Source organism: Trichogramma pretiosum, unplaced genomic scaffold (genome assembly GCF_000599845.2).
Source record: "Trichogramma pretiosum strain Unisexual culture from Peru unplaced genomic scaffold, Tpre_2.0 scaffold2, whole genome shotgun sequence".
In the NCBI taxonomy this organism is placed as follows: Eukaryota; Metazoa; Arthropoda; class Insecta; order Hymenoptera; family Trichogrammatidae; genus Trichogramma; species Trichogramma pretiosum.
This window is the reverse complement of record NW_019641687.1, coordinates 3,619,831-3,632,910: the sequence shown is the minus strand read 5'-3', so window position 1 is coordinate 3,632,910 and position 13,080 is coordinate 3,619,831. Positions and strand designations below refer to the sequence as shown.

The 13,080-nt window shown below is 39.9% G+C and overlaps 4 protein-coding genes across 5 annotated transcripts; 2 read left to right on the top strand and 2 right to left on the bottom strand.

Annotated features, from left to right (window-relative positions):
* The first annotated feature begins 158 nt into the window (after positions 1–158).
* On the top strand, positions 159–2,062 carry LOC106658673 (flavin-containing monooxygenase FMO GS-OX-like 4). The gene is made up of 6 exons (XM_014380733.2): positions 159–517; positions 582–726; positions 802–932; positions 1,009–1,212; positions 1,286–1,571; positions 1,646–2,062. The coding sequence occupies exons 1-6, from the start codon at positions 312–314 to the stop codon at positions 1,964–1,966; spliced, it is 1,293 nt and encodes a 430-aa protein (XP_014236219.1). The 5' UTR covers positions 159–311; the 3' UTR covers positions 1,967–2,062.
* On the bottom strand, positions 2,015–4,159 carry LOC106658672 (serine/threonine-protein phosphatase 6 regulatory ankyrin repeat subunit B-like). Its single transcript, XM_014380732.2, has 2 exons — positions 3,975–4,159; positions 2,015–3,484 (listed from the first exon to the last, which is right to left on the bottom strand). The coding sequence occupies exon 2, from the start codon at positions 3,467–3,469 to the stop codon at positions 2,030–2,032; it is 1,440 nt and encodes a 479-aa protein (XP_014236218.1). The 5' UTR covers positions 3,470–3,484; positions 3,975–4,159; the 3' UTR covers positions 2,015–2,029.
* A 455-nt stretch (positions 4,160–4,614) lies between these two features.
* LOC106658564 (enkurin) lies at positions 4,615–5,972 on the bottom strand. The gene is made up of 3 exons (XM_014380568.2): positions 5,626–5,972; positions 4,976–5,567; positions 4,615–4,894 (listed from the first exon to the last, which is right to left on the bottom strand). Exons 1-3 carry the CDS (start codon positions 5,712–5,714, stop codon positions 4,721–4,723), a joined length of 855 nt encoding a protein of 284 aa, XP_014236054.1. The 5' UTR covers positions 5,715–5,972; the 3' UTR covers positions 4,615–4,720.
* Positions 5,973–6,128: 156 nt separating this feature from the next.
* On the top strand, positions 6,129–12,905 carry LOC106658710 (Fanconi anemia group M protein). Of its 2 annotated transcripts, XM_023461427.1 has the most exons (14): positions 6,129–6,272; positions 6,351–6,686; positions 6,787–6,954; positions 7,015–7,187; positions 7,265–7,354; positions 7,425–7,649; positions 7,723–7,876; positions 7,965–8,086; positions 8,165–8,284; positions 8,361–8,526; positions 8,599–8,753; positions 8,827–9,165; positions 9,276–12,050; positions 12,121–12,420. In XM_023461427.1, the coding sequence occupies exons 2-14, from the start codon at positions 6,488–6,490 to the stop codon at positions 12,418–12,420; spliced, it is 4,986 nt and encodes a 1,661-aa protein (XP_023317195.1). In that variant the 5' UTR covers positions 6,129–6,272; positions 6,351–6,487. The 2 variants fall into 2 exon arrangements, with proteins under 2 accessions (XP_023317195.1, XP_014236277.1); XM_014380791.2 differs by having other exon boundaries at positions 6,129–6,686; positions 12,121–12,905.
* Positions 12,906–13,080: the final 175 nt, after the last annotated feature.

The following is a 13,080-nucleotide window of genomic DNA, read 5'->3' as shown; positions in this document are numbered from 1 at the left end:
TCAGCTCCTAATCTACCTTCGAGGTTCGTCACTCAACCTGTAGTTGCGCTGCAAGTACTCATTATCGCTCGGTAAGGTTTAAAAAGACGCGAGTTAGCACATGACAACTCCGAAGTGTACAGCGTTGCGTAGTTCGTAGTAAGACGCAGTAACGGCAGTCACTTTGCTATGCTTCATAATGATAATTACGTATTAAAATAAATAACCATCCAGTGGAAACAGTTGAAATATTTAATATAATAATATACTATATTTTTCTTGGCATGATTAGACATTAAGAACATTCATAATAATCACTTGCGACAAACGAAATGAGTGAAAAGATCAAGGTGTGTGTAATAGGTGCAGGTGCAGCGGGTTTATGCGCTGCACGTCACTTGGCGGGAGATCCAGATACATTTGAATTCGTATTATTTGAGAAATCTACTGACGTCGGTGGAACTTGGACTTATGTGGAGGAAGTTGGCCGGGATAACTATGGTTTGCCTATACATTCCAGCATGTATAAAAATCTCAGGTATAATATCATCGCAACTATTTTATTCGAAATGATTTAATTCATAACATTTTAATTGACATAGGACAAATTTGCCAAAAGAAATCATGAGTTTCCCCGATTTTCCTGAAATAAAAACTGATGGTACGGACAGCTGTCTTTTACATTCTGACATTTTAAAATATTTGAAAGATTATTCTCAACATTTTCAATTGCATGATTTTATAAAAGTATATCTCATTTTTATAACTTTTTTATCATTATTTGAGAGAAAAAAATATGCATGATAAAAATATATTTTTCAGTTTGAAACGCTTATCGAAAGGGTAAAATTAGTGACAGTGAACAATGAAGAAAAGTGGAAAGTTGACACTCACGAATTAACAACATCCAAAAAAGAAAGTTTATACTTTGATGCAGTCATGATATGTAACGGGTATGGCGAATAATTCTTCAATATTCAATTATTTTTTAATATTACGAGAAGTAAATTTTATTTCAATTTCTTACAGGCATTATTTCGATCCATACATTCCAAGCATTCGTGGACTCGATAAGTTCAATGGTGAAATAATACATAGTCATAATTATCGAATACCCGAAGCTTTTTTAGATAAAAAAGTAATAGTATTGGGAGCCTCTAGTTCCGGAATCGATATAGCTTTCGAGTTAATTGGTAAAGCTTCACATGTTTATTTGAGTCACAATAACTCCAGGTAGGCCCATTCACAATATGTTGCTTACCCATTTCAAACTCTTATAATTCTAGAAGTGAATAATTTTATGCAGATTAAGCATAGCGGATTCGGATGGTTTTACCCAGGTTCAGGGCATCGATAGATTCGAAAATGACAAATTTATTTTAAAAGACAAAACAGCAATTGCAGCTGACGTTCTTATGCTTTGTACGGGCTATAAATTTTCATATCCCTTCCTCGACGATAATTGTGGCATTTCTGTCGATGATAATTACGTTAGCCCACTTTACAAACATTTGATCAATATCACACGCCCGACTATGTGCTTCATTGGAATTCCTACCGTAGTTGTACCTTTTCCTATGTTTCATATGCAGGTATTTAAATGTTTTTATAATTTTAAAAATTTCGATTAAATTTGATAACTTTGAAATAAAAAATTGAATTTTAGGTTCAGTATTTTTTATCGGTGCTCAAAGGTAAAAGGTTGCCCTCGAAAGACGATCAGATTGCCGATTCGAATTCAAGCATTGCCAATGGTACAGTAGCCAAACGTCACGCGCACAAATTAAGTCACAATCAGTGGGCTTACAACGACGATTTGGCGCAAGACGGACAATTTCCAGCTCTACCGGATTATTACAGATCAGGATACGAGGCATGGTGGACCAAAAAACGGGCCAATCTTCGAGATTACAAAAAATTTTGCTTGGTCATTGACAAAAAAGACGATGGTTCGAGCTCGGTACAAGTTGTCGATCCACGAAATTGATTCAAAATAAAATATGCATATAATAATGAACGTATATACAAATGAGCGTTGTGTTTGTGAACTTCATACCGATCTCGTGGACGAATAATCCTTCAAATTGGCGATATCGCTCTTGTCCATACTCCTCAGAACCTTCTCGTAAAACACCGAGGTCGGATCGGCGAACTGGAAAATGTCGTAGAGCGTGCAGGTGGCGGCTTCCAACATCTTCTGATAGCCGGCCGCCTCGTGAAATCGCTCGAGCACGAGATCCGCGTAAATGGGAAACGACTCACGCAATCTCGGCCCGTCGAAAAATCGCGCAAAGTCCGGATTCCGAGTGAAGGTGGCGACCGTGGCCAGGGGCGCGTCCACGACCTGGAAAAACGTCACCGTGCACTCGGGTACGCGCCGTCGTTTCATAGCGGCGAACTCGCTCGAGCAGGCCTGATAGTGCGCCTTGAGCATGGAATTATTCCTGATGATTTTCATGTTCTTGTCGTTGACGCGCACCTTGCGCACGTGCTGGCCGTACAGCAGGTAGGCGACGACGAGCTTGGCAAGGCTCTCGCCGCTCGCATCGTCCTGCTTCACCAAGATCCTCAGTATGGTGTCGCCTAAGCGCGTGCAGTGATTGAGATCGGCCCAGCGCCGAACCAGCAGCTCCAGCGACGCCCTCCGCTGCTCGGTGAACTCGGCCGAGTACAGGGGATAGTGGGGCTGCGCGACGTAGAACAGGGGCGTGCGCCCGTCGTAGTCGGTGCAATCGACCCTGGCGCCGGCGTCCAGCAGGCAGCGCAGGCAGTCGTACTTGGCGTACTGGGCGGCCCAGTGCAGGGCCGTCTCGCCCTTGTCGAGGGTCTTGTCCTCGGTGGAGAGGAGTCGCGTGTCGAGCACGAGCTTGGTCACGGCCCCGTTGCCGTTGAGGGCGCAGTAGTGCAGACACGTGCTGCCGTAGCAGTTGCGCGCCCTCACGTCGGCGCCGTAGCGCATGAACAGGCTGACGAGGCGGCAGTTGCCGTTCATGAGGACGCTGTGGAAGGGCGTATGCTTGCGGTCGTCCGGCTCGTTGGGGTTGCCCTCGAGCACGAGCATCTTCCTCGCCAGCTCGATCGTTCGGCTGGTCTCGGTCTCGGCCTCGTCGTCGGCTTCCTCGCTGATTTTCACGTGGGCCGCGTAGCAGTGCAGCGCCGTGTCGTTCCAGTTGTCCTTGACGTTGACGTCCGGATAGTACTTGAGCAGCTCCTCGGCGACGTCGTGGCGGTCGCGCAGGAAGGCCACGTGCAGCGGCGTCCTGCGGTCCTTGTCGAGGGCGTCCACGTCGCAGCCGGCCTCCAGGAGCAGTCGGGTCACTCGGCCGTTGCCCTGGCGCGCGTTCAGGTGCAGCAGAGTCTCGCCGCCCGCGTACTGCAGCCCGTCGATGAACAGGCCGCGATCCAACAGGTCGCCGAGCGCCGCCGCGTCGCCGGCCTCCACGGCCTCGTACACGAGCTTGCTGAAGCTCTCCCGACTCAGTCTCGACATCGTACCCAGCTTTGTCTAGAAAATCACGATCCCACTGACACGAATAGTCCAACTATCGAGAGGTACACATTCGGAGAGAAACGACGCACACATGGGGTATACGTACGTGTGCAGACGTCAAGGTCACGCCGAGAGAGAGAGAGAGATGCGAACGCAATGCAAGTACTATTATGTGTGTTAGGGTCTGCCAACGAGCACCGCGTGCGACTTGCCAACTCCGATAAATTAATGTCAGTGTCAAGCGAGCAAATACACTGTTATCTCGTACGATTATTGCAATCGTTCATCACTTAAGTTAGCTGTGTTATAAGCTCCACTCGTAAAGTTACTATGATTGTAAGTGCGCAACATTCAAAGTGAAAGATTAGCGTTTCGTATCGGGGAATCAAAAGCTTCCCGTTGGAACAACGGAAAGGTATCGGTGTATACCGATTTTTTTCAGCGGATCGGACCAATCAAATGGAAATCGAAATTGGAATATACTTAAAAATAATGCAGTGCTTACTTGACTCTAATCAACTATCGATGTACGAGCACAATGTGCACATTTTACTGTGCCGCGATGCGAACAGCGACGACGATCGCGCGGGCCAACTGCGAATGCGTGACGAGAGCTTGATTCTCTTTGCGAGCTTGCGGCATAACGCTAGAGCTGAATTGGCAGCTTTATCTCTTTGCCTTCTATTTGTTGCTAAATAAATCAGCATGACTGTGCGTCGAGACGCATGCGCGCGACTTTTGTATGAGCGCGCAGACTGCTGCACCTTTGTCACGATGAATTTATGATCGAGATTTCGAGCTTAGAGCACGTTTACCGAGCTTTGCCCATTGAAAGATACGATGAGCAAAAAATGCAATTTTTTGAAAGTATTTCAACTTTTTTTTAACATCGTTTTTGTTATCTCTATGAGAAAGCTCTGTAATGATCTTGGAAACGAGTTTTTTGGTATTTTAATTTTAGATAATTTTCATTATGTTATTATTGAATTGTATTTGGATAGGTAATAAATTATACTTTTTCGAAATTCCAATGGAGCTTGAATATTGACGATGATACCAAGATTCCCATACACACATAAATTTGTAAAAGTTTTTTATCAAACATTTCTACTGAGAATTTCTTTAATATAAGCTGCATAAAAAAAGCGCAAAGAATAACGCAACGAAGGCCTCTACGTAGATTAACTTTTACGAGCAATTTACGCGAAAAGAAGTGCAATAATTGAAATTTGATCCAGGAATTGTTACGATTTATTCATTGTAAACGAAGATGTAGGGATGACTCTCGAACAGTTCAATGTCTTTCTCGACCTGTTTGAGCTTATCCTCGAGCGCGGCTTTTCTCTTGATTTTCGGAGCGGTGTCGATGACGAACGGCAGACACTGGAACGTTTTCATCAGCGAAGCCCGCTTTACTTTCATGCTCTGTACATGGAGAGAGAGAAAAAAAATGAGAGACAGCGATTTAATCGAAGAAGGCAAAATCACAACGATCGCGACTCTTACCTCGAGCAATTTGGCCCTCTGGTCCTCGGTGAGGTAGACGCAGCCGGTGGGCAAACCCGCCTGGGATCGATCCCGCTGACTCGCCGCGGCGGCGGCCGATCTCTTGCGGTCGTCGCGCGACGTCTTCACGAACTGCGGCACTCGGCCGTAATTCTTCTTGTGGACGTAAGTGAGCTGCAGGCCGCTGGGTCGTAGCTCCTGCCGGTCGCCGTGTCGCGTGTCGCAGAACTTGATCGACTGCACCTTGGCGTTGCGATACTCGACGACGCCCTCGACGTTCCTCTTGCAGAAGTCGAGGAGCTGGCCCGCCGAGCGTCGGCCCTCGCGCGGATCTCTCGGCAGATCCGGCAGATCGCCGGGCGCGCACCTGGCCGGCCTCTTGGCGGGCTTCCAGTCGGGCAGTTGGCGCGCGTAGTCCGGCGGCCGGTAATGCTTGTGGCTGGACTTGGAGCGTCGCGGCCGCGGGCCCTCGCCCTTTCTCAGGTAGGCGCTGGGCGGCTTCAGGGGCACCCTCGGCTGGCCCAGGGTCTTGTGGGCGCTCTTGGACCGGGCGATCTCGCGGATCGTGCGGCTCGTGTGTCTCGATCGGTACCTGCACGCACATACGCAGTCAGTCGGACTCGATTGGAGTCCACGAGGACTACGCTTACCTGGGGCTCTTGACGGCCGGCTTCTCGGGCCGCTCGATCAGCTTGCGCACGTCCTCGTTGTCGTACTCGTCGACGCACTTGCAGCCCATCGCGAATCGCTCTCTTGCTCTACCGATTGACTCGAATTTCGATAATTGTTTACACGTCCGAATGGGAGCCTGTGCGCTGCTGCGGTATAACCCCGTTCGAGTACTCGGCAGCGAGTCGAGACGGGGCGGCGCCGATCGAATTATCGCGCGTTGCTACAAACCGACGACGACGACGACGGATTATATACGTCGCGTTTGTTCGATCGCGCGCCTATCCTACATAGCCGTTACCTGCGCGACTCCACGATACCGTGGTGAACGTATACCTGTCAAAACTGCGTCAGCTGAGAGGGGAGCTGCTGCCATAACAACCCGCGAATGAGAGAGAAGCGCGCCCAAGTCAATTTTTGTTCGGCGGCGCCTGTATATCGTTCACACTTTGGTACACGCGGTACACTTTGGATACATGCACAGAATCCCGCCACCGTCTGCCCGCTGCGTCAAAGCCCGAGCGTGTGCGTGAAATTGCCGCCGACAGACACAATATTCGCCTGCTCCAGTGGACCCTGTATTACTGCACGCGACCGGCGACGCAATAAAGGCGCGCCCAGGACAGAGGTTATTATGCGCGAACGTAAACATTAACTATTTGCAACGTCGATTTCATCGATTATGTGATTATGCGTGATTCGATAGCGATACTGTTTGACTGGCCGCTTTGCTCGCGAGGAGCATGATGCGACCGGCCGCTCAGCGAATTCAAATTATTTCAAACGCGACAACGACGTTCGTGTGAGCAAAATATGTAAAAAAACAAAGAGCCAAGAACTAAGATGGCACAAAGGGAGGCCCAAGCTTCGACTTCGTCGACGAGTCAGAATCAATTTTTTTCTTCTGATCCCGCTACAAGTGGCTTTGATCTTTCGTCCGGCTTAAAATGGATTTATCCAGAAAACTACCCGAGAAGAGAGTATCAGTTCAATATAGTTCAAACTGCCTTGTTCAACAATACTCTAGTATGCCTACCCACGGGTAAGTACTTTTTTGTTTATTTATCAAGTTCATATGCTTCTTGACTAACCATTACAACACTTTGTTTACTCTGAAAATAATACATTTTGTATGGTCACAGGTTTAGGAAAAACTTTCATCGCAGCCGTTGTGATGTACAACTTTTGGCGATGGTATCCCAGTGGAAGAGTTGTATTTATGGCTCCAACCAAACCATTGGTCGCTCAGCAAATAGAAGCTTGCCATGATATAATGGGTATTCCAAGTGAAGAAAGTATTGAATTAACTGGTAAGCTAAATTTATCATACAATTAATAAATATTGTCATTAATCTGTGGTACTTTTAAAGGAACTGTTAATCCAAATAAACGCAAGCAAGCCTGGATAGAAAAACGTGTCATTTTTGCAACTCCTCAAACATTTCAAAAAGATCTTCAAAATGAGTTAGTACCCTTTGAATCCATCAAATGTATTGTTATTGATGAAGCTCATAGAGCTTTGGGAAAACATGCCTATTGTGAAGTAAGTTTCATTGTTACTATTTGAAACAACTTCAATTTGACAAATAATTAATATTAGTGTTTCTTTTTTCATTTCAGATTGTCCGCTTGTTGAGTACCAAATCAAAATATTTTCGCGTATTAGCTTTATCAGCTACTCCTGGAAGTAAAGTTGACCATGTGCGAGAGGTAAATTTCAAGAACATAAATATTATTAAATACTGCATTGAAACATTTTTAATTAATTAATTTTTTACAGGTCATTCAAAACTTGCTAATTTCCGAGTTAGAATTGAGAGATGATTCATCGTCAGATATAATTCCCTACACAAATGAAAAATCTGTGGAAAGAGTAGTTGTTAGTTTAGGAAGAGATTTAGATCAAATTAAAGAAAAATATATCCAAGTAATGGATCCTCATGTAAGAATTTTAACAAAAGCACATCTTCTGCAAGGCAACACAGGAAATATTTCAAAAGGAAGGGTGAGAAAACATTTTTTTAAGTATTACCTACAAGTAAAAATAAACAAACAAAAAATTTAATTACGTTCTTCAGATATTTATGCTGATGAAACAATACGAAAGTAGACCTCAAAAATTACCAAATCATGGAACAATAATGAAAACTTTGAATGTATTATTAACTATGTATCATGCATATGAGCTCTTGATAAAACATGGTTTAAGAGCATTTTATCATTTTTATAATAGTAAGTTAACAACCTATTGTATTTATTTTATGGATTTTAATAGCTTGATGTACAAAATACTTAAATCACCTAATCAATTGTCTTTCAGATCACTCAGACAAGTTTTGGTTTAATTCTGAAACTAATTTGAGAGCTTTGTTAGAAGAAGTAAAGAGTTACATCGGAGATTTTCCAATAGTAAATATTGAACCGAATCATCCTATTCCAGAGGTACTTACATAATTATAAAAATCATTAAAAAATCATTAAATAAACTAATAAAAATATCTTATCATTTAAAAATTTTAGATTCCTGAAAATCTTGTGTTTGGACATAAAAAATTCATGAAATTACGCGAAATATTAGTTGAACATTTTGAGTCGTATGCTAGACAAAATAAAAGCACCAGAGCAATTGTATTTGTTGAAGTAAGTTGAAAAAATGTTCTAGCTAATTGAGATTGATTGAATTCAAACCTTAATTTAAACTTTTATACAATTACAGTATCGAGATATAGTTAACGAAGTATTTGTGTTATTGTTACTAACCAGACCGTTGATTAGACCACAAATGTTGGTTGGTCAAGCAGGACAAAAACAAAAGCAACAGATGGAAGCCTTGGAAGACTTCAGAAGCAATAAAGTTAATGTTCTCATTTCTACATCAGTTGGTAAAAACCATCAATAATTGTAAAACTTCAATTAAGATATTAGTATAAGCATACATTTATATGGGTTTATAGGTGAAGAAGGATTGGATGTTGGTGAAGTCGATTTAATTATTTGTTTTGATGTTTCATCAAGTACTCCAACAAGACTTGTACAGAAAATGGGAAGAACAGGAAGAAAACGCAGTGGTAGAGTTATTATTTTATTAACTGAAGGAAAGGAGGAATTGGTATATTTTACATAATACATTTTAAAAACTTAAGTTATTTTCTAGAATTTAATTATGCAATACTTATTCATAGACTTTACAACAAGCAATGTCAAAAAAAGATTCACTGAATAGCAAAGTACTAGAATCAAGCAATATATCATCATCATTATATCAATCTAGTCCAAGGATGATACCTCCAAATCTAACTCCTCAGTGCCTTCCAATGTTTATAAAACCGCTTCCAAAAACACCAAAGGCTAGTAAAGGTACTAAAAAGGCAAAAGCTCCAGTTGAAAAAAAACCTCGAAAAAAGAAAACTATTGAGCCTGATATTGTGGAACCTACATCAGCCGAGTTGATTGAAATTACTGAACCTACAGAAGCTACAGAACTTCCAAAATCAAAACCTAAAAAGTCTAGGAAAAATCAAGTAAATATAAAAATTTTTGCTTTTAATTATGTAACATCCTTGAAAGTAATGTTTAATTTTGCCTACAAGGTGCTAGTTCCCTTTTTAATGTACACTGTTCAATTTTTCAGCCTTCAATGATGCAATTTTTAAATCCAGATTTGCGATCTACAGGGAATACTTTGCCCTCATATAAAAAACTACCTAGTTATGGGTTTGATGATGATTCAGGTATCTTATCGGAAGAATTTCAAGTGGAGTCTAACATAATACGAGAAAATCCATATGCCATTATTCGCCCACACGAAGTCAAGCTTCTTACTTCAGATAGCGATGCTCTTGAATTCCTCACGCTTTGTACCATGAAACAATCAGACAAAAATAGTAATTTTGATAACTTCTTCAATTTTGATTTGTCTTACTTTCCTCAGCATTCTCAGATAAATATTTTCGACGATTTTTTTGTGCCTAATGTGACCAATCTTGAAAATTGGATTAAAAATCTTACAATGTGTGAAGTCATTTCAGAAATGGATCAAGATAATTCAATTAGAGAAACATTTAAAACCTTTGAAAATGAAACTTACAATCATAGTAAAATATCAAGCTTTCTTGAAAGCAACAAAACTGATTTTATTGAATGTCCTGAATCAAAGTACATAAGTAAAAACCCAGCCAACTTGGAATCACAATATTATGAGGAAATTATGGAAGTTGAATCTAAATATACTAAAAATCATAAGAAGTCTGATTCAATACCAACTGAAATTGCAGATTCAGATTTTATCGATGATTTTTATGAGAAAAAGATGGGTACAGCAAGTAGTAATGGTTCAAATACAAAAGGACACAGCTTAAACCACATTGGTTCAGATTTCTTTGACGCAGATTTTAATTCTTTTGAAATAAAACATCATGGGTTGGATTCTACAAAATCAAAGGAACAATGCGTGAAAAACTCCACTTCACAAGACAGCATCAGAACTCCTGCTAATGTTAATGTTGATTTTGAAAACTTGTTAGATGAATGTACAGAGTCCGAAAATTCTCAAGTTCCAGATTCACCATGTCCAGTACAAAGTCAGAATATTTATGATGAACTCCTTGAAGCAGATTCATCTGGTGACGAAGATATGTTTGTCACTGTAATTGATAAAGAAAAGAAAGAAGATAAAACATTGACAGAATCTCCAAAAAGATTGTCATTAAAACCGAGTGCTAGTATCAGTCCATTGAAAGAATCAGATAGAACAATAACAGAATCTCCAAAAAGGTTATCTTTAAAACGAAGTGCTAGTATCAGTCCTTTAAGGGAATCAAAGAAATTGAAAACTGAACAATTGGAAACGTCTCCAATGATCTCTTCAATGAATTCAAATAGTAATGTAAATGATGTAAAGAGACCAATATTTCACGATAATGGTATGGATTCTGATGAGGATTTATTCGGTGATATAGAATTTGAGACCCAGTTTACATTCAAAGTAATAAAAAATAGTACAATGCTAGATAAAAACAATAAAAGTATTATGCATCAATCTCTCGAAGCAATTAGAGAAAATAGTGAGGCGAGTGTAATAGAACGAAGTGTCGCATTAGGCAATTTGAGTATTTTAGAAGGCAGTCCATCGGCGTCACAAGATAATAATAATAAAAGTGAGCATGAACAAACGTTAACAGAAATCAAGGCTGAAATTAAGGACGAACCAATGAGTTGGAATGATAAAACGGGAGACGTCGAGAAAGAAAAATTGAATGTAAAGCGACAAATGTCACAAATAAAAGAAGAATCCGATATTGTTCAGAATATGGAACACGACTCGCTGGAGGAAGTAATGGTTGTGAGTGACAGTGATGATGAATTAAAGAAAGGATCTGAATTAATGGCGAAATGTGTTAATGCTACTGAGAAAGTGCAAAATAATAGTGAGAAAAAAAATAATAACGATAACGCTGGCGAAATTCACATTAGCGATTGGGAAGATGATTTTGATTATCATCCAGTTGAAGAGAAGAGTACAACTAGTAACTTCTTTTCTAAACCTTCTAGTAGTAGCAAGCAAAGTAGTTGTGATACTAAATCGACAAAGAAGAATCCAAATAACACTAGTTTTAAATCGTGCTCTCAAGAAACATCATCGTCAGGCTGGATAACAGTAGAGAAAATAAAACCTTCGAAAAAAACATTAGCTTTGAAAAATACTAACTTTCCACACAGACGACAAAAATTGCCATCAGGGTCTTCAAAAAGCGACGAAGAAAATTCTTCTCAATTTATTTTCCGAATTCCTGGATCGCCACGCAAACCCAATCCCACTGTTCTTTCACTGCATCAGATGAAAGCTCGATCAACTTTGAATCTCACGAATCTTCAGCGCAACGTTTCTGAAGCTCCGAAAATTGATCAAGATGGTTTCAAAATGCCCGAAGTGAAAAAGTTACCACAATCTGTTACTAATGTAAAATCTACCTTACAAAATCGGATGGAGAAAGAGAACGAGCTGCCAACGTGGAAAAAAAAGAAGCTCAACCATAGTCCAGCTTGCATTAGTCCACGTTTTCGTAGATACCATAGTGATAACGACTTAACAGAACGCAAATATAGAAAAAAGTCTCGGGCACGCAAAAGGATTCTTAACGATTTCATTGAAGATGAAGCTGAAATTTCATCGGATATGGATACATCCGAGGGCAGTGAAGGAGAGGATGACGATTTGGAAGACTTTGTTAGTTATACACAAGAAGTGCCCGACAAAGTCGATATGCAAGCACATTATTTACGAACGATTAATGAAGATCTTGTAAAAAATGACGGTTTCGTCTTCCGGAAACCTTCGAATCACGTACCCGATCACGAAGTTTTTTCACAACCTATGCAATCCCAAATGAATGACACGTACATGAATGTAAGTATACTAATGAACCTTGATTGTTAGACAAATTTAATTATTCTAATTTTTATTTTATTTTGTGCAGGATTCGTTTTGTGTCGCAGAAGCTACGCAATATGTGGAAGAAGTGGATGAAGATCTTTCGTTATTAGCAGATTTAGAACTGAATTTAGAGAAAAAACGTAGAACAAGATCCAAGAAAAAATCTGATAAATTCAAAGACTTCGAAAATCAAAGGAGAAAAAAAAATAAGTTTGTTGTTGTACATAGTAGTGATAGTAGTAGCGATAATAATCATGAAACTAGCAGTAGTGAAGACGAAACCGAAGCAATGAGAAAACAAGTATTGGAAGAGTCTATGTTAATGAAACAATCGAAAAATTGAAATAATCAAAGTCTGCTTTTTTATTTTTGTTTTGTAAATATGTTTTAGAATAGATGTTTATTTAGTTAATTGAAAAATTCATACATGTTCTTTACCGGAATTTTTTTTAGAATATTTTGTGAATGACTTATTTACTTTTCTACCAAGACTTTATAAAGATGTTCCACAGGATAATAGAAAAAATTGACAAAAAAATGTATGAGAATAATTGTTGTTACGTCGTTTTCAACCTTTTGTTTATTACTACATGTCGCACGAATTAAATATAAATAAAATTGTTAGATTTGTACTTGTGTATTATAGTTGAGTATTTATATTATTCTATTTTATCTTAACTGTAAACGTTTTATTAAGAATAAGTTTAAGTTATTGATGATCTAGTGAACGGAATGCAATAATTATTAACAATTAATTGTTTACGGTGAATCTGTGATTTACACTTGTAAATATAATAAATAAGTTGGAGTATGTTAGTTAGTGACTAAAAAATGAATTTATTTAAAAAAAAAAAAAAAAAACGAAGTATTTTTTACTCAAATTCCGCTAAAACTCGAATATGTCCATGTCATGTAAAATATCATCCCAATTGTTTTTCTTCATTTAACACAATACGCTTGAAAAACGATTTTGCATTTTTCATGAAAAAAAAATCAAAAGTTA